Genomic DNA, 18,146 nt, shown 5'->3' with positions numbered 1-18,146 from the left:
CATGGGATCCTACTTGTTACTTTTTTTTCCTTGCTCACTGACCATTTCCAGTTAGTAAGCTGGATTTGTACTCGGAGGTGGGAGTGTTAGTCAATGAAAAGGTTGCCCAATTTAGTAGTTCCATCCATGTTGACGTGAGACTTGCTTGTTGTGCAATATCTCATCAGACCTGTGTCTGGTACCTTTTTGATATATTGGAATTGCCATTGAATTGTAGCCACACAGTGAACACATAAGGTAACTTGATTGGTTCCCATATAATGCAGTTGGCGACTGCTATGCTGATTCAAAAGAAAGGTGCAGACGACCTGCGCAAATGTGCTCTTTAACCATAAATGTACTGGATTATGTGTAACCCAGGCCTTTGTCACCATTTCAGCTTGGAAATTGATCATTATGGGTAGAGAAAATGTACGCTGTTGGAATGGGGCTAGGGGAAGAGGTTTGGAAAGCATATTGAATTGTTGCTCTACTATTGATGTGCTTCCTAAAGGTGAAAGCATAACATTAATAATATATATTTTTTTTTAATTTTTATCTAGCGTTTAGTGTTCGATATACCAGTCTTCCACCCACTAGTCGATCCTGTTTCAGGGGAACTGGATGTGAAAAGAGCATTTACAAAATGGAGGTCAGTTACTCGAATACACATCTTGGCTAAACTGAATCTGGTACAGCTGTGCTACTCCCAACTCTTTCCTTTACGTCTCAGTGCACCTTTGCCAGCAGGTTTCTGGATCTGTTTAACTGGTCTGTTAATATATTTGACTGAGCATCTACGCTTGCACACGTCCTTAGTGGACTGGACAATGCCCTGCTTGGGGATGGGCAAGAGGATCACGGGGTAATTGAGTTTGTGCAGGTGTTTATCAATTCCAGCAAAATTGTATTGGAACCTACTAGATGGGACACATCCCCCCCCCCCCCACCCCCACACAACTGGTTTCGTTGTTCACCCCAACAAGCGGTACTAGATCCCCATTGTAGATGGGTTTGGGGGAGGCGGCTGGGGTTGGGTCGCAAATTGCAGTTTTGGGGAGGGGGGGCGCAGGTGGCCATATGATGCACTATATTTTCAAACTAACTTCAGTTTTTAGTGAGCTGTTACTGCAGACTGCTGCAACTGGCAGTAGAGATGGTCTTTGTTCTTCAAATGAATGACCCGTTTCCAATTTAATGGGAATTCAAATGTTTTGTTTTGGTCCAGATTTTAGTGGTTATTTCAACCTAACCTGTCATGGCTACATGCACATGTTTGTGACACTGTTCAACTTTAAGGAGAGTACAGGTCAAAGTTTGTAATTGGGGTTGGAGGGAGGAGGAAGTGAAAACTGAGCCGACTCTTATGTTACTCGAAGTCCAGTGCACAATTGGTACTGCATGAATTAATACATTTTGGCCTAAGTCGGGTAGGTTTTTTTGTGTTGAATGGACAACGTTACTCTGGGATCTGTTAGTGAAATGACTCCCACTTGCTTGAAACATTTGTCCCAGCAGTTCTCTAAGCAAGCTGTGGGTGCTGTCTGTTCTCAGAAGTGGCAATAATTGAGTGCTACAGGTCCATGTTGAAGGCGGATCACATCTTGGTCTTGTGCAATGGTAGTCTCCTCCTTTTTGTCAAATGTTGTTTTCACTAAGGAAGTTAAAACTATGAATCAGCTGCTTAATTATCTGGAAAAAAATGGGAGTGTGAAAGGTAGGAATTTAAGATTTAGTCTTAACCTGCTCCCTACAGGTACTAGGCCTGCAAAAGAAATGGGGAGGGGGTGGCTCTCGGAGTTGCAGGTTTTGTATAAATCCATTAGTAAAAGAAACTACTCACCATTTGTTATTAGATTGTGACCATTTGGCTGAAACCAGGAGTCTGTAGCTGGGTAGATTTATAGCTCAGTATAGATCCAGACTGGTGGGCCATGATATTCAGTCAGGCGCATGTGCCTAACATTGGCAGTAGTAGAATTTTTAGAGCCTCTCGTATGTTTTTGCGGCACTGATTAATTTAAATACGATTTGAATGAGACCTATGTCTTAAGACCTCGGCAGCTATTAAAACTATTTATGGTAATGTTTCATATGTGCAAACGTTATTTGTGAAAGGTAGTGAATTCTGATTTTAGTGAACTGATTTGTTTTTGGATATTGAAGGATTAATTGGGAAGATTGAGATGAGTCATTTTTTTTTATTTGCTAGGAAGCGTTTTCCTTCTGTATTTTTGTAAGGTGTTTGTTTAGAGTATGGCTTGAATCTCAAACCTTTTGCTATTCAAAGAAATGGCAGAGAGTGCGGGAAACCCAGATGAAGTGGTCACCTTCATCTAGGTCTTAAGCCATTTTGGAAAAGTGCTATATTCCCCCCCCCCCACCCTCCCTGTCGCCCCCCACCCCCTCTCCCACGGAAAATGGCCATACCTTTTTAATTATTGCCTCAGTATTTTATGGAAACTAATGAGGATTTCTAGACCTTCACTTCCAACCCTCCCTGAACTTTGCATGCACTATCTTCGGCCACTTCCCACACTGCCTACTCCTGGTCAAATAATCTGAATTACCAGGTATTCTGATTCAGCTAAACAAAGCATTTACACTGCACTATTTTTCAATACTGACCAGCTTGGTGGCGCTTTTCATCATCCTTGCTGTAGGAGAAGGCATACGTTTGTCCATCTAGGTTTCCAGAAACTCTACACCCCATCTTGCAGTTCCCAGGTATGCCACTCGTCGAAGTATCTTTTTTATAGGTCCTCCCCCTTTTGATTTTAAGCATTTGCCTTTTTGTCTGGATTCTGGGGTTTTTACAGGTGGCTTCAGTTTCTCTCCTGCTCCTATGCACATGGTGCAGCATTGTGCAATAACTACACCTGATGCTTCACTTTTGACTAAGATCTTCGACTGCCTTTTCACATGAAGACCACGGTTTCTGTACAGATGTGCTGGTTCATGTGTTCCAGCTGATCTCCGTTCCTGTTCAAGCTTGCAGCACAAGGCTCGCTAGAGGTAGAAAGGAATACAGGACTCTGGCACCAGCAGGGCTGTTGTAGCACATCTCCAGGGTGAATCCAGCCAGCCAATCTTTTCCCCTCTTAAACCTCCAGGAGGTGCACACTACGTCCCGCTCTGCGGCCCCAATCCTGGTGGGGAGGTTTTGGGGGGGGGGAGGGGCCATCATGCAGCACCCCACTTAATTGTGCTACCCCCATGCCACCCTCCTGTTTACTGCACTCCATTGGTCAGGCCTTTTCAGGGTGTTCAGTTACTGCTACCTCACCTGCTTCTAGCTGTGTTTTAGCACCCCATCTGCCTAGTTTCCATTCATGGGTACCAGAATTTACTGCAGGCCCATGAGCACCTTTCTGCAGCAATGTTGTGTAGCTGCATAAGTTCCCGCCTATTCTCCTACCCAGCCAAATGCCCCAGTGGCAATGTTAGGATTCCTAAACCCTATGTCAATCCACACATTGGTTGCCTCGGGTCTTAGTAAATGGCCTGCCTGACTTTGGTTTATACTATTCAGTCCTAGCTTAATCTTCATTCAGATGCAGCGTTTAGGTGCACAATTAGTAATTTGCAAGCACTTTTGTGATGAGTTATATGTGCCCTGATTTTATGAATGCTGGTGCTTTTCAGATGGGAAAGAACTTTAAACCACTTCTTTTGTGTCTTGTAATTTGGCTTTGACAGATGTGTTCTCTGCACTTTTGTGGTGCCATTGTTGTGTAGGATATTAGTAACTGGATTAAATCACACATTTTTAACTTGGAAATCCGGCAAACTTCCAAGTTTAAGCTTTTCATGTGTTTGATTCTAGGCGGAACCATAATCACATATGGCAAGTGCTAATGTACGCTCGGAGAGTCTTCTACAAGATTGACACAATTGGTCCTTTGAACCCAGAAGCTGCTGTGCTGTAAGTTCTCATATTTTTGTGAGTTTCTATTTTAAAATGTCATGTGGCACCTAATACACTGCCTTGCATCACTTGTTCCTCTTACTACTAGTTTGAATTTTTACTAGTGATGAAACGCATTTGTTAAGCTTTAAACGAGGCCCACAATTGAAGTAGATCATGGCCTTTGGAACTCGAGTGTATGTTTTACCTGATTGCTGCTTAAAATGCAGGGGAACCAATCTTATTGATTCTTTTACCAGTACATCATTGATTGCAATCATGCTCTGCCTTTAGGACCATGCGGTCTCTAATTTCTTAACATCTGGTCTTCTTTGTAACTGCTTGTTTTGTTATTAGCGGTCCAGATCTTCATTTTTTTTTCCCCTCCCTAGCTATGAAAAGGATGTTCAACTTTTTAAAAGCAAAGTAGTGGACAGTGTTAAGCTATGCAACAGCCACTTGTTCGATCAGCCGAAAATACATGATCCCTATGCAATTAGGTGAGTATTGTTTACTGATCCTCTTATTCAAATTCTGCTCACCTTAATTTACGGGTATACACGCATTTCGTCGACCACTTTTTCATCGCCGACCCTTTCATCAGCAACTTTTTTAAAAAAAAAATTTAATTTTTTTTTTAGGGGGGGTGTTCGGGTTGGGGTATTTAAGTAGGGGGGTTTTTGGGGGGGCACAGCCCCCCCATAAAAAAATGTTGGCGGTGAATTGGTCGGCGATGAAAAGTACCACGATGAAAAAGTGGTCGGCGAAATCACGTAGAACCAATTTACGTAGTCTCAACCGTTCTATAGGTTGCTTATTTTGCATGCAAAGGTTGCTTCCTTTTGGAAGGGGGACTGCCACAATCCCAGTTAGTATAGTGAGATGGTTGGAATGGTTTCAAGAGTGGCGCAGAAGAGCGGATGATCCTGTCACTGGCTTGGACATAGGCTTGTGGTGGCTTTCCCAGTAATGAATAATAATAATGATGATAATTTGGCACTTATATAGCGCTACGAACCCTCGGGTATCTGAGCGCTGCTTATTACCCACGGTGTGTGGTGCTCATTTATCGACCTCGGAAGGATGAAAGGCTGAGTTTGGCACGGCCGGATTCGTATCTGCATTAGCAGGCTCTGCACGGATGTCAAAGCGAGCACTCTACTCGCTGTGCCACTTGACCGACCAGTGAATTGAAGCCGGGGAAACTAGGATTTTAAGGGCTCATCACTGCCACAGGTAGATATGCTTTGAATCCCATGATTATAACCTGACTGAGGTGGCGCTGGTAGATGAGCTCCAACACATTGGTTATCTGGAGCTCCAGTCTCCATTACCAAATCGGAGTTCAGAGGCTCTCTTCATACCCTTGGTACAACTCTAGGCCCACTGGTGTGAACTGGCATGTTTTGTATGATTCAGTCTAATGATGTTTGCAAACAATTTTTACTGGGATAATGCAAACTCACAGTAGCATGCATCTATTTTGAGGTTCTAAATCTACAGTATTTTATTACTTCTGGTGAGCGTGCAAACTGATGCCAGCTGCACGTGAAGTTTTGGCTAATCTTGACTAGTCACAAATGAAATCTCCAATCTTAAATAGCCACAATCTTCCATCTTGTAGCAACAGAATACATTTGTATTATGACATTTGCTCACATTAGTGGACTTTTTATGGCTGGTGAGGAAATTAACTGCACAGTTAGTTTTATATTCACCTGGCTTCTTGTCTTCCTGACTCTGTACCCATCAATAATTTGGGTTGCTAGAAAGGAAACTGACATGAGCAAACCAGTTATCTGATAACTGGTACATTGGATCTGCTGGCTCTGGCAGTTGCAGGCATTGACTTTGAGGGCAGTTTGGGAAAGGAGCCTGAAGCTCTTGGCCTAATCCCTAGTCCCCTTAATATGCTGACCAAAGTAGCCCATATGGCTACTAGGACAGGGGTTTCACAACAGTTATTTTGTTGTGTATTATGGCGTTTGGTGGATTTATACTTTCCTTTGGTTGGCTAGTGTTGTAGCATTTTTACTGTGCTCGCAGCTGCTGGCTCCCTGAACAAAAGCAAATGGTGTCTGCCGTTGCTTCCTTTCCGGGGACCTTGTCTCTCCTTAATGCACCCCACCTCCTACATTCCCGTGGATGACAACCTTTCCTCTGAGGTCAAGGAGCTCTACCCTCCTTCCTGGGTTAAGCTGAACCGCTCACCAGTCTCCTCTAACCGGTTGCAACCCTTGGTCCTCTTCTCGTCCTCTCCATTCTGGCCTCCTAGTGCACCAAACATTTTGGAATGCAGAGCTGTTGGATTGAAGAGCGAAGAGAGGTCAAGAGACTTGGGACTGCCCACACACTCCACATCTGTCCCTATGCTGATTCAAGCAAGTGCCCTTTCTGGTTTTGAACCATAAGGATCTTCATTAAATGGATTTTCTCCCCATTACCCAGTGGGTACGGCTCCAACGTGTTATGTGAAGAAGGAACATCTTGGCAAGTTTACTGTGTCTTGGAGGTTATGGGCTGGAACCCAATCATTTCTTGTTGCACCTCCAGAGTCGCCATCCTCTCGGCAGCTAATTTACTTATGGGTTTGTCTGCCTTCTCTTCTGTAGCCCTCATCTGTGCCTTGGTCCGTCTTTGTGGGTAAGTTCAAAGTGACTGTAAGTAGACTGTCGCGTACATCAGTCCATAGGGTTCCCTCATCAGACTGCTAAATCACCGGCATCAGATTTGGCCTCACAGGAACTACTGTAGTCTTCCAATCCCTGTAGCTTGCCCCTTTGCTGCATTTTCACGATGGGCGAGCCGACTTCTGACTTTGTCCTTCATTTATACAGAATTCTTTGTTTTTCTCCTACACTTGTGCCGCTGACATTATTTAAAGCAGAATTCTTATGTTATCGGTGGTTCTTGGGACAGGTTATTTTTAATAACTACCTACATTTGCATTTCTTCGTAATTGACTGTTAAACACTGTCCATATGAATTATATAGACCTCTGTAATTGTTTAGTCTTTTTCGACCCATTTAAAAATCGGTTAAAATATTATAGAAACAGCAGTAATTACCTGTACGGAATAACTTGGTGGAAACCAAACGTTGCCGCACATTTCCAACAATTAATGACACCTGCAGAGCAGAAATACTACATTTCTTAACCAACGTGGGGGAGGGAGGCTAGTACTAGCAATCTTCAGAAATTATAGCTGTTCTTGCAGACCCACTTAAGAGCACCCATTAAGTGTCTTTTTTCTCTAACTTGGTAACACTGCAATTGCTTATGAACCCAAAACTGTTGTGCTTCCCAGGCAAAGCATACCTGTTTTTGTTATGGCACGCCACTATACATGTGATGGCAGCTTTTCTGAATGGTTATGTAATGCGGAGAAAAGGACAATACTGATAGGAAAAACTCCACTGTACATTATCATGTGTGTGCTGAAGGGGTTAAGGAGCAGCTGTAGTACTGCAGCAGGAGTAGATAAGGAAGCAAATCGAAGAGGCTGGAACGTGGGGGGTGGGGGTGGTCAGAGTGGTTGAAGTGCAAAATGTGTGCAGACCACGGATGACTTAAGAAAAATATATATACTGCTGAGCCAGTCATCCCGTTGGACTCCCTTAGAATGGTTGGAGCTCCTGTCTTCAGCAAAGACTTGGCCAACAGAATGCATATGAAGACTAGTCACAAAAAGATGCTGTTTTACAGTAAAACCACAAGCATGGGGAGAGGTCAAAGGTGACCTAGGAACTAAAGGCTGGTTGGGGTAGTAGGGATACCAAAGAAGTGGCACATGGACATTTGCATGGACGGTTTGCAGAGATCAGTGATTTATTTTTGTTCCTCATACACAATAGATCACTGGCTTTCTTCCAAGACATCATTCTTCATTGGTTGCAATTTAAGACTGCTGTTAATTCTCAGATCTTCCTTTACAAATTTATGTAAAGTTGTATCCCCTATGGGATTTTAATTTCGGAGCCCCGAATAGACCCTTTGGGGAAAGTAATTGAAGCAAGTGGAAATGTAACACAAACTGTTCAACTGCATCCTCCCCAAGAGGGCGGGAAGTGAGTGGGAGGGGAGGGGTCATGGAAGGGCTAACCAGGTCAAGGCAGCCTAGACTAACCCTTTTGTGATTGGTGTGTCAAGAGATCTGTCTCAAATGTAACCTTGACTGGAAGTACATGTGAAAAGCAAAATTGCCATTTGAAATAAAATTGAGCAGAATAATTGCTGGCGAGCCACAGAAGAAGCAATAGAAGTTGGCACACTTCTATTGCTTCAGATGGCCAAAAAGGGCTTCGATTGCCAGGAATAGTTGGGCCAACTTCAAAGGGGCCTGCAGCCTCTTGCGGTGGCAGCTTTGAAACTGACTAGAATGTGGCCATCCAAGCGTTTTGCAATGGAGCAGGTCATCCACAGTGGTGGGAGTGAGCGGTGCTCCTCTAATTTTTAAGTTTGACTGTTCCTATACTTTTTATTTTTTTTTAAAAAGAAACCGTTCCAGAATAGTTTCAATTTAAAATAAAAGTGTAGAAAGAAGTTGAAACTTGCACTTTCAGTGCACTACACTGAACGTTACCTTAAACAGCAGGTGCACGTGTTTAGGGTGTGTGTGTGTGTGTGTGTGTGTGTGGGGGCGTGTGTGGGGGCGTGTGGGCGCAGTGATGGTGTTTGTGGGAAGCTGGGACAGGCCAGCAAGGAACATAGTCCACTACTTCTTTTAGACCACTTCGACCACTGGTCATCCCACGTTTGGGTTGGTAATATCTTGGGCTATCTTGGATATTCATGAAGGTAGGGATAGGCCAAAAAAATAGCCTGTATGTTCACACTGCTGTGGTGCTAAGCTTCTCCCTTTTTCTGAAGTGAACCACAGCATCTTCACCCAAGAATCTAATTACGGGAGTACTTTTTCAGGGGGCGTGGCTTGGTGCCATCGATGTGGTCACTCCATTGGAAGCCGCAAACTACCGGCAAGAAGTCAACTCGAGGGCCGACATGAAGCGGAGCTCTGGTTGGGACAAGTCGGGGAACGCGCCTGAGAAATGAGGGCTGGCAGAGAGCTTGCAGTCCTGGCATTTAGTGATGCAGCAACTCAGGCGGGAGCAGACACCAAAGATGGCGCCTGGCGGTGAGACTGCAGACACCTGCCGTGGCGTGGCATCTGAGAGCACATCTGCTCACTGGGCAGCGACAGTGTGAAGGAGCACGTTCCTGGCGTTCTCTGGCAATTGCACTCTGCCTCCATTTTGCCGTCCATGAGTAAAGGGTTCTGCAAGGCCGTACAGTTAGCCCATACATCCATCTTCTCCATGGCCAAGCAACAAAAGCATGTACGTGGCTACCCTGTTGCAATCTCAGGCAAGGGGGCGGAAGATGGAAACAGTGAAGGCTATGGTCCACTCTCCAGAAAGGCCCCAGGGCCCCCCGGGCAACTGGCAACAAAGGAAGATACCTGGTCTTTTTTGTCAGATGTTAAAACTGGAATTACGGACTTGCATGTCGGAGCTGGCATCAAAACTGGAGTGCCTTGATGGCTGGGTGGTTGCAGAGCAGAGACTGGGTGAGGTGGAGAACTGAACATTGGAGCAGGCAGGGGGTTATCGCAGACGCACAGGGTCCAGTCCCTTGATGGGGAAGAGTGAGGCCAAGGCATTGAAACAGGAGTACATGTAGAATGGGGCTCAGAGAATTAATTTGTACATCGTTGGGGGTGGAGGGATGCGGAGGAGGGGGGTTCCTTAATCCCGGACCAAGCCCTGAGTGAATGTGTGGGCAATGTATTTCAGATGCTTCTGCCACACCACAAACGTGCCACCCTGCTGTTGGACTGCATGCACAGACTGAAGGGAAGATGGTTCTGGTTCGGAAGATGATCCCCCGGCCCCACCCCACTACCACCCAGCAGACCTCACGATGGTCCTCCTTCACTACCAAGCAAGGACCTCATGGCAGTATACCATGAGGCATTCATACAGATTTACCAAGATCTAGCCATGTTGACCATGCAGAAAAGGAGGGCTCTGAGACAGCTAACCATCATTCTCCAGTAGAAAATCCATTCCAGGTGGATCTTCCCTGTCGCACTTTAGGAAAATTGGTTGCCGTTTGAAGCGGAAGACTATTGGAAGACATGCAGCAGGTGGCTGATGGTGAATCCTCTGTGATTGTCGACTCCCTGAGGGGTGTAGACCCGAAGCCTCGGCATACCCCGTGGTCAACTGCAGGGAGGACCCGCAAACCTGAAGTGCAAATATGCACAAGGCCCAACGATGCTTTGCCTGCAAGGCAACTTGATGTTGACTAAGTTACTACCATGCTGGATTGGCCCGGGCCCCACGTGGACATGACCAGACCTTTTGAGTGATATTGCTCGCTGGTCACGTGGCGGTTTACCCAACTTTGTCAGTGCTTGGTTGGCACTGGTTCATCTTGGACTTGTTAGAGTGGTTGCACCAGAAACTCAAAGGAGTTAGACCCAGATGGTGCTGATTTCCACCCAGCACCCTCCACCTGAAAGCTGAAATCCCTAACACTCGACGTAAAAGGCCTGAATTCACCATCAAAGCAGACGTCCATCATGCAGGGACTAGTAGACTTGAACAGTTCTATAGAATTCCTGCAGAAGACTCGCCTGCACCTCCCCAACCAGCCCCCCCCAGGACTTCACCAGATTGCCAAAGAAGCACTTCTTTCCGCAGCAGTTCGTGGCAGCAAAAAGAGTGCACAGCAATCCTTCTCGTGAAAGGGGGTCCCATTTGTGGAACTGGACTCAGCAGGGCCTAAAGGGAAGATACTTGGGACGAGGGCTGGGGGGAGGAGAGGGGTGAGTTAACAAAGCTATGCTTGGGCAGCTGTACGCCCTGATTGTTTATTCCCCCGAACAAGAGGCAGGAGGTATTCTTGCGGGAGCTGGAATCGGAGCTTGCTCATTTTGTCGAGCCCCAAGTGATGAGGGGGGGGGGGGGGCATTTAATGGTGTACCATACCTACTTGTAGAGGTCACCCACCCGCTACCCTGAGGGACAACAATCGCGTTGGGGCTGCTACATGTCTTTAAGGCCCTGGGGGTGGTTAATGTCTGGAGGTTGTGGCGTAGGGGGTGGGGGGCAGAGGGGAACATGACTATTCTGCTCCCATGTTCACTGCACCTCATCACCCCCCCCCCCCCCCCCCCCCAACGCCCCCTAGACTTGCTCCTGGCAAACTCCCCAGCTGATGCCATTTGTAGACTATGGGGACGAGAACCCTATCGGGCCATGCCACAGTCCGGGTAAGGGTTCGGAACCACAACCCATCCCCTGCCCCCCCTCCCCCCTTACCCCCTCCCCCACCAATCCTTAGCGACATAGCCCTCCAGGGATGGGATAGCACAGGCCATCGGGAACCTTTTCCGGAGAATGAAGTGGGACCCACCCCGATTGTGACAGTGTGGAATGCCATGAAGGCGATCATCAGGGGGGACCTCATAGCAAATGGAGCGGGCTACCATAAACGTCGCTTGGAAATGACAACCCAACTAGAGGGAGGCTGAGAATGGGCAATAAAAAGGATGGTCCCCAAAGGCACACCAGGCACTGCAAGTGGCTCGAAATAAGCTGGAGGCACACCTCGCAGTGGACACTACCCACGCCCTCATTAAACCAAAGCCGGGAAATTATGTGGGGCAACCAGTCCAACAAGTTCCTGGTCTGGAAGCGGGCTAAAACAAAAAGCAATGTAACGTGTTAGTGGGACTGAGGGATCCTGAGGGCATGGAGCAGTATTCAGAGGGGGTTAAATTAACTAACAGAGTCTCACCTGAAGGACACAATGTCTACGTCTCCCCGGTCTCTTGCAGAACCGAGGCAATACATTGAAGGAGCTGCCCTTCCCTCCCCTTCCTTGCCTTGCTGAGGCAGATTGCGGAGAACCTAGATTTACCTATTATCGGAGGAGGTAGATGCAATATTTAAAACCAGGCTAGATCCCCGGGCCCAGATGGCTTCACGCCTCCTTTTATAAGATCTTATAGGTGTGGCTTCTGAACCCCTTGACTAAACCCAAACTCTTTCTGGCAGATTGGGAGGACCACAGCATCCATGCAAGAATCATCCACCTCTTGCTAAAGCTGGGAAAAGACTCCAGGGATTGCTCCTCTTACAGGCCGATCTCTCTGATAAACATGATACAAATATCTAGTCAAATGATTTTGGCCTACCGGCGGGTTAGGATCTTGCCAAGAAATATTGATGCAGATCAGACTGGGTTTATCCTGGGCAGAACAACTGGGATAATGTACGTCTGGGCCTTGAATTTGGTAGAGGTGGCAGCATCGGAGTGAAGCAAAATGGCGCTCCTGGCTTTGGAAGCCACAAAGACTGTGACCAGGCTGACTGGGCCTTTGAGGCTGACTCTCTAGGCAATTCATTTTGGCCGCCTGTTTCAGCCAATTACCATTCCCCCCAATCATTCCTAGGGTCAACCAGAGGCTAGCTGGTCCCATTCCACTGACCTGTGGTACTGACAGTGGTGCCCTCCCCTGTCCCCACTTATCTATGCCCAGCAAGTCCACAGTAACCCTGACTATCGAAGGGGTAACGGTGGGCAGGAAACAATACAAGCTGTCTCTCTATGCCAATTATGTGACTCGCCCTCACGAATATCCAGTCATCCTTTCGATACTTCCTCACAGAACTAAACTTCTTTAAGTCCACCGTAGGTTTTGTGGTTAACTATTCAAATCTGGTGCAGGTTTGACACGGGGAAGTCTGGGCCCTCGGGCCTTGTTGTCCAGTTCAATAGGATAACAAGGCAATGGGGTTACCTATGGTCCAGATTCCACCTGACAGAAAGGTCTATGCTGCCAACTTTCCACCTGGAGGTGGTAGAAAACTCGAGCAATCTCCCTGATGGACTGCATGGCGGCTTGTAAGATTAACTTGCTGCCGTGGTTCCCCGATCTGTGCACGGCGCTCCTAGTGGAGATTCCATGTGCACCCCTACTTCATTTACAGCGTAAAGTCCTCCAATTTATCTGACAAGGGAGGGCATCGAGAATTCCCAGGGCAGTAATGATGGGTATTGCACAACTGGGATGGATTGGGGGGGGGTACCCAACCTGTGCTATTGTTATGCTGCCACACAATTGGCACACGTTTCTGCTTGGCATGTGACCAACTATCCCCTACGATGGGTAGAAATGGAGCAGTCCAGACTTGCATTTCCCCTCTCCTCATCGTATGTCTCCGCTTTGCGGAAACACTGGCCTGGACTTCTCTTGTCCACAAGAACTACGGCAAAGACATGGGACTGGGTGAAACGAGGTGGCATCCTGAGGGGCCTGACCCCGTGCACCCTAATCTGAGGTCGATCTCGGATAAGGGGCGACAGCCAGGCTATATATATATATATCGAGGATCACCATCGCCTGGGGTTGGAATGCACTTATCCCCCAGTGGTGGACCAATCTGGTACAGTTTGGTAGCGGAAAAGGTCACAGCCGCCAAGGAAGGGGTGCTGCATTGCTTTAGAGACTTGGTTCTCCATACTGGAATTTGTGGCACAAGTATACAAGCCACATAGGTGGTTTTTTCTACAGGGCTATGTTTGACTATGAATGGGAGCCAGACAAGAGGGGTAATGTGGGGGGTTTATGATGCGGGGAGGCACAGACTTGGGGCTTTATTTTTTTAATTCTGTCTGGGGCTCTTTTGCTTATGCAACCGTCCTTAAAGTTGTTTAAAAAAAGTTTTCTGAATTGCACCACACACCAGTAGCTTCAGAGTGCTTATCCAGAAGCTAGCTGTTAATGCATGCCAAAAGGTTGACACAGGAATGCAAAGGTGGGAATCGGTGATGGGAGGAGGTGTGGGGGAGAGGGCAGGCGGGGGTGCATCATCTGGCCATATCGGAGGCTGCACCAATCATTTTAAGCAATTGTATCGTGTTAGTCTAGTGGTCTGCAACTTGTGGTTCTCCAGATGTTTGGGGCTGTCTCCCATGATCTCAAGCATTCGCTATGCTGGCAGAGATTGATGGGAGTAGTTCTCAGAAACCTGTGGGGAGCCAAAGGTTGCAGACTCCTGGTCTAGTGGAAGAGCCAAAGTAAAGCAGGGCCACATCAGAAGCCTATTCAGAACTCCACCAAAGGAAGACTTGCATGGTGCTGTAAATGCAAGTAGGCGCGGTGCAAAGTTGGGTGTGTTAGTGGTTTCCGGCATCATTAAGCCAAAGCATTTTATTTGGGGCTTTTTGAAGTTCATAAATGGAATGGTATTCTTCAGAGTAGTCTATACCCATCTTGATTTCAATGATCGGAAGAGATTGCATGGCATTGCCTCGTAGGAAGCACCTTTTTAGGGTGTGTCATTTTTCTTGGTTTCAGTGGTGCAGCATTCTCTGTACAATGTGTTTCTTTAGTAGATGGGACCAACTAAGTTGGTGCTCATATAGTGGCATTCCCAGGGTATGTAAGTGACCAGGAGTTCTCTAGCCTCTTCAGCAAACTAGATGATATAAAGCCATGGTGATTTTTTTTGTAAACACTTTTATAAAAATCCCTGCTTATCAGACTTACTTGGATATTGATTCCTTTGTCTAGTTTTTCTCCATGGAACCCAAGCCTACATGACGAAGCCAGAGAGAAGATGCTGTCTCACAAGGTGCAGTATGTAATCCACACTTCTAGTTTTCTTGAAACTGTAAATCTAAATCTATCTTGCCAACTTAGAACAGACCTTTTTAGCATGAAACACAAAACCACCTATGTGTCCCTATGGGAGTGTGGGGGTTATTGCTATGCTTGTATTCAAGAGCTGTGTTTTAGAGACTTGCCGGGCTACACTTTTGGAAGAATTTATGGTTTTGGTGCTGGAGTAGTTTGATGGGGCTACAATAAGTCGCAAATGTAAGAATGATTACCTTGACATGATTGGGCTTATGCGTCTGCTGGATGAGCCATCGGGAATAATGCCAGATCGCTTTGACTGGAGAATTGATCGCCTGGTCTATAGTGACTCTTAATGAAGTAGTTGAGCCCTTAGTTGGCAAACTCAATTTTAGATGTGGTGGCGGTACAATAAAGTTTATTCGAATGGATTGTGTCCTCCCACGTATTCCCCATCTTGTGATAACTCGTTATCACCAGCTTTGCTGCTTCGGTAAAAATGTTTCGGCAGAGGGCGCTGTGCTCGAGGTTGTGGCGTAGATTGTCCCTCGACGGGCTCCGTTCCGTGTCGACGTCACTGTTGGTAGAAGTAGCTCGAGCCGCGCCAGTGGCTTCAGTTCCGTTTTTCCAATTGTTTCTCTCTTGTGAACGGCGCGCTTCGAGATTTTCTGTCAGAAAATGTGTTCATCATCCACCGCTTCTTCACCCAAAACTGGGTTTAAGAAGTGTATCGACTGTGGGTCGAAGATCACCAATCCTCACCGTATCTGTCTTTGGTGTCTGGGTTCGGATCATCGAACCGGCGACACTGGCTCCTGGCAGTCTGACGGAGAAGGCCCTCTGTGAGAGGAAAAGTAAGTTAGCGGTGGGGCGGGCGGCGTCAAAGGCCACTTCGCAGGCCTAGTCTAAAAAACATAAGAAATTGTCCGATTCAAAGGAATCGGAACATCATAAACATTCAAAGAGATCCCGATCTCGTAGTAGATCGAGACAATCTTCTAAAAAACTAGAAAGGAGACCTAGATCTTCGTCTTCATCCGATACATCGACTGAATTGGTTCGATGTCCAAAAAGATTAGATTCCCCTACAAAATGGGAAAATTTTAGAAAATTTTAGAAGAAAAATGATGCAGGTCTTTGAGAAAGCGGCCTCGTGCCCCCTTCCCCCCAATCCCCTCCAATCCCCCCCTTCAAAGAAACCTCAGAAAAGCCAGACCACGGTCGCTTCCTCGGGACGACACAGGGAAGTCTGGAACTAAAGCGGTTAAACCCAGTAGTACCCATAAAATTCGAGTCGAAATATCCTCGAGGATAGTGTTTCTCCGATCCCTCATAAAAAGCAGAAGTTGTCAAAGTCGAATGCAACTTCGTCGACGCCGATTGCTTTGACAATCTTAGACGCCCTTATCGAAGACTTCGACCCCGTCGAAGAAAATACCTATTCCTTCGACTAAAATCAGGAGGAAGAGAAGGTTTACACCTTTACCCAAGTCAGATTTCTTTAGGTCCATGTCTTCAATTTTTGAAGAATCTGGCTTGGAGGATGAAGATGTCACTCCTTTTGGAGTAAAATATGGCACTAGACAAGTTCCAGAGGCACTTGTAAACCCTGAAACTAAAATGAGACCTATACGAAACTCTACATTCTGCTAGTGGTGTTGCCACATCACCGGAATTAGTTTGCTGCACCACCTGATCCTCCAGAACATGCAGACTCTGGGTACAGGAATTTGATGAGCAGGGTGATGGAATATATGGGTTGGGGAAGAGCCTCGCCTACTTTTGAGCAAGATGATATGACGGACATAATAGTCCAAGGACCCCAGGAAGATCCAGTTCTCCCTTTCCATAGGGCGCTTCAAAGGACAGTTGAAAGGAACTGGGAAAAACCTGATAACATTGCTGCAGTAGACGGCAATCTTCCAAAGAAGTACAGAACTTCTACTAATGATCCACAATATCTGAATAGACACCCTACTCCAGAAAGTCTGGTTATTCAGGCTGCTATGTCGAGACAGACCACATACCCAACCATACCTCTGGATAGGGAGGATAAGAAGGTTGATGCTTGGGCTCGTAAAGTTTCTACTTCAGGTAGCATGGCCTTGAAGTCAACCAATGTCACCTGTACCCTGGCCAGGTTCACACATACCCTGTGGGAATGCATTTCGGCAGCGGCTGGACATATTCCAGAAGGCGAGGAAAGGGAAATTCCAGAAGGCGAGGAAAGGGAAGGCTTCCTGAATGTAGTCAAAGACGGGAAGGATGGTGGGGGGGGCGGGGGGGGAAATGTCTCCAGTCTGGGCTGGATACTGCTGATAGTATTAGCAGATCCATGGTATCAAGTACAGTGCTGCGCAGATTTGCGTGGTTGAGAAAGTCTGGGTTTGCACCAGATGTGCAGACCAGACTTCTCAACATGCCTTTTGATGGCTCGAGGCTGTTTGGTAGTAAGGCTGGGGAGAGCCTAGAAAAACTACAGACCTCAAAAGCGGCAGCTAAATCCCTTGGTGCCTCCATGCGACAGCCTCAGAAACCTTATTTGGGCTAATTTTCCTGGAGGGGTCGCCCTTTTCGATACTATTCTGTTGGTAGAGGAAGAGGACCGGCTTTTCAAAGGGGCAGAAGGAATGTCACTCGTGGTGGACGAGGAAAGACTACAAGGCCATCTTCAGGAACGGCATCTATGCCCTCAGCTGCTCCTGCAGCCGCCTCCAAATCACTGACGTCTCATCATACAAAACACCACTGGGAGGCAGAATCTCTCAGCATCTGAAAGAATGGTGGGGCATTACTTCAGATGCTTGGGCACTGGAAACAGTAGGTCAAGGTTACTGCCTTCCCTTCCTAAAAAGACCTCACGATCATCCACCGGGATCCAGCTCTACCAAAATTCTCCAGCATGGGGTCTGGTATGAATTCACATGCTCATGAATATTCCCCGTCGTCAGGCTGGGAATCCTCGGTAAAGAAAAAATCAGTTTAGTTTCTGATCTGTCTTCCTTACTAGTAACCAATCACTGGTCTCTGGGTCACACTGCCCCTAGCCAATGACTGCCCTCTCCCTAAGCCTCGTCTCTGGCAGCCATCTTCAGATTTTTACAGCACGCTCAAGTGTTAGCTCTCGAGCTTTTTTGCTGCGTTTTCGCACTTTTTTAAAGATTTTCAAATTTTTCGGTCAAATAGAGCATCAAGCGCCACCGTTTCTACATCCGATCAACGGGGACCCGTTTTGGCTTTTTCTACGCCCCGCAAGGGTGAAGTTTTCGTCGAGTTGCGCTTCTTGGAGGATTCCAGAGGTTTCTGTGGCCTACATGGCCCAGGCGAAAGGAAGCTCGACGCCCGGAAAGCTGTTCAGGGTTTGCCTTCATGAGGACAAAACGCATGTGGAGAAGGACTGTGCGTTTTGCAGGAATATGTCGGAACGGACCATCAAGGATCGACATCTTCGTCTCTCCAACTGGCTGGAAGGAAAGAGCCCGTCAGGTGAGGAGAAGAAGTCTGAGCGGTCTTCGAAGTCCTGTGAGGGCACCCCGGCGACGGGGGCCCAACAGAAGGCAAAGCACTGCGAGACCGCTGGCGCCGGGAGCACTGAACTGTCGGGCTCC

General features: G+C 47.0%; 1 protein-coding gene across 3 annotated transcripts in view; it reads left to right on the top strand.

Annotated features, from left to right (window-relative positions):
- The window catches only part of AKTIP (AKT interacting protein), a 154,263-nt gene that overhangs the window by 120,879 nt on the left and 15,238 nt on the right, over window positions 1-18,146 (top strand). For 2 of the 3 annotated variants that reach the window (XM_069639558.1, XM_069639556.1), the window contains 4 exons: window positions 543-631; window positions 3,806-3,904; window positions 4,279-4,386; window positions 14,473-14,533. In XM_069639558.1, the coding sequence (XP_069495659.1) occupies window positions 543-631; window positions 3,806-3,904; window positions 4,279-4,386; window positions 14,473-14,533 (357 nt within the window). Of the gene's footprint in view, window positions 1-542; window positions 632-3,805; window positions 3,905-4,278; window positions 4,387-14,472; window positions 14,539-18,146 lie in introns of all 3 variants that reach the window. The other variant, XM_069639560.1, reaches the window with a different exon arrangement.

The sequence above is a fragment of the Ambystoma mexicanum genome, chromosome 1q, assembly GCF_040938575.1.
Source record: "Ambystoma mexicanum isolate Mex_15411 chromosome 1q, UKY_AmexF1_1, whole genome shotgun sequence".
In the NCBI taxonomy this organism is placed as follows: domain Eukaryota; kingdom Metazoa; phylum Chordata; class Amphibia; order Caudata; family Ambystomatidae; genus Ambystoma; species Ambystoma mexicanum.
The sequence above is the reverse complement of the archived record's forward strand: the minus strand, read 5'-3'. Positions and strand labels throughout refer to the sequence as shown.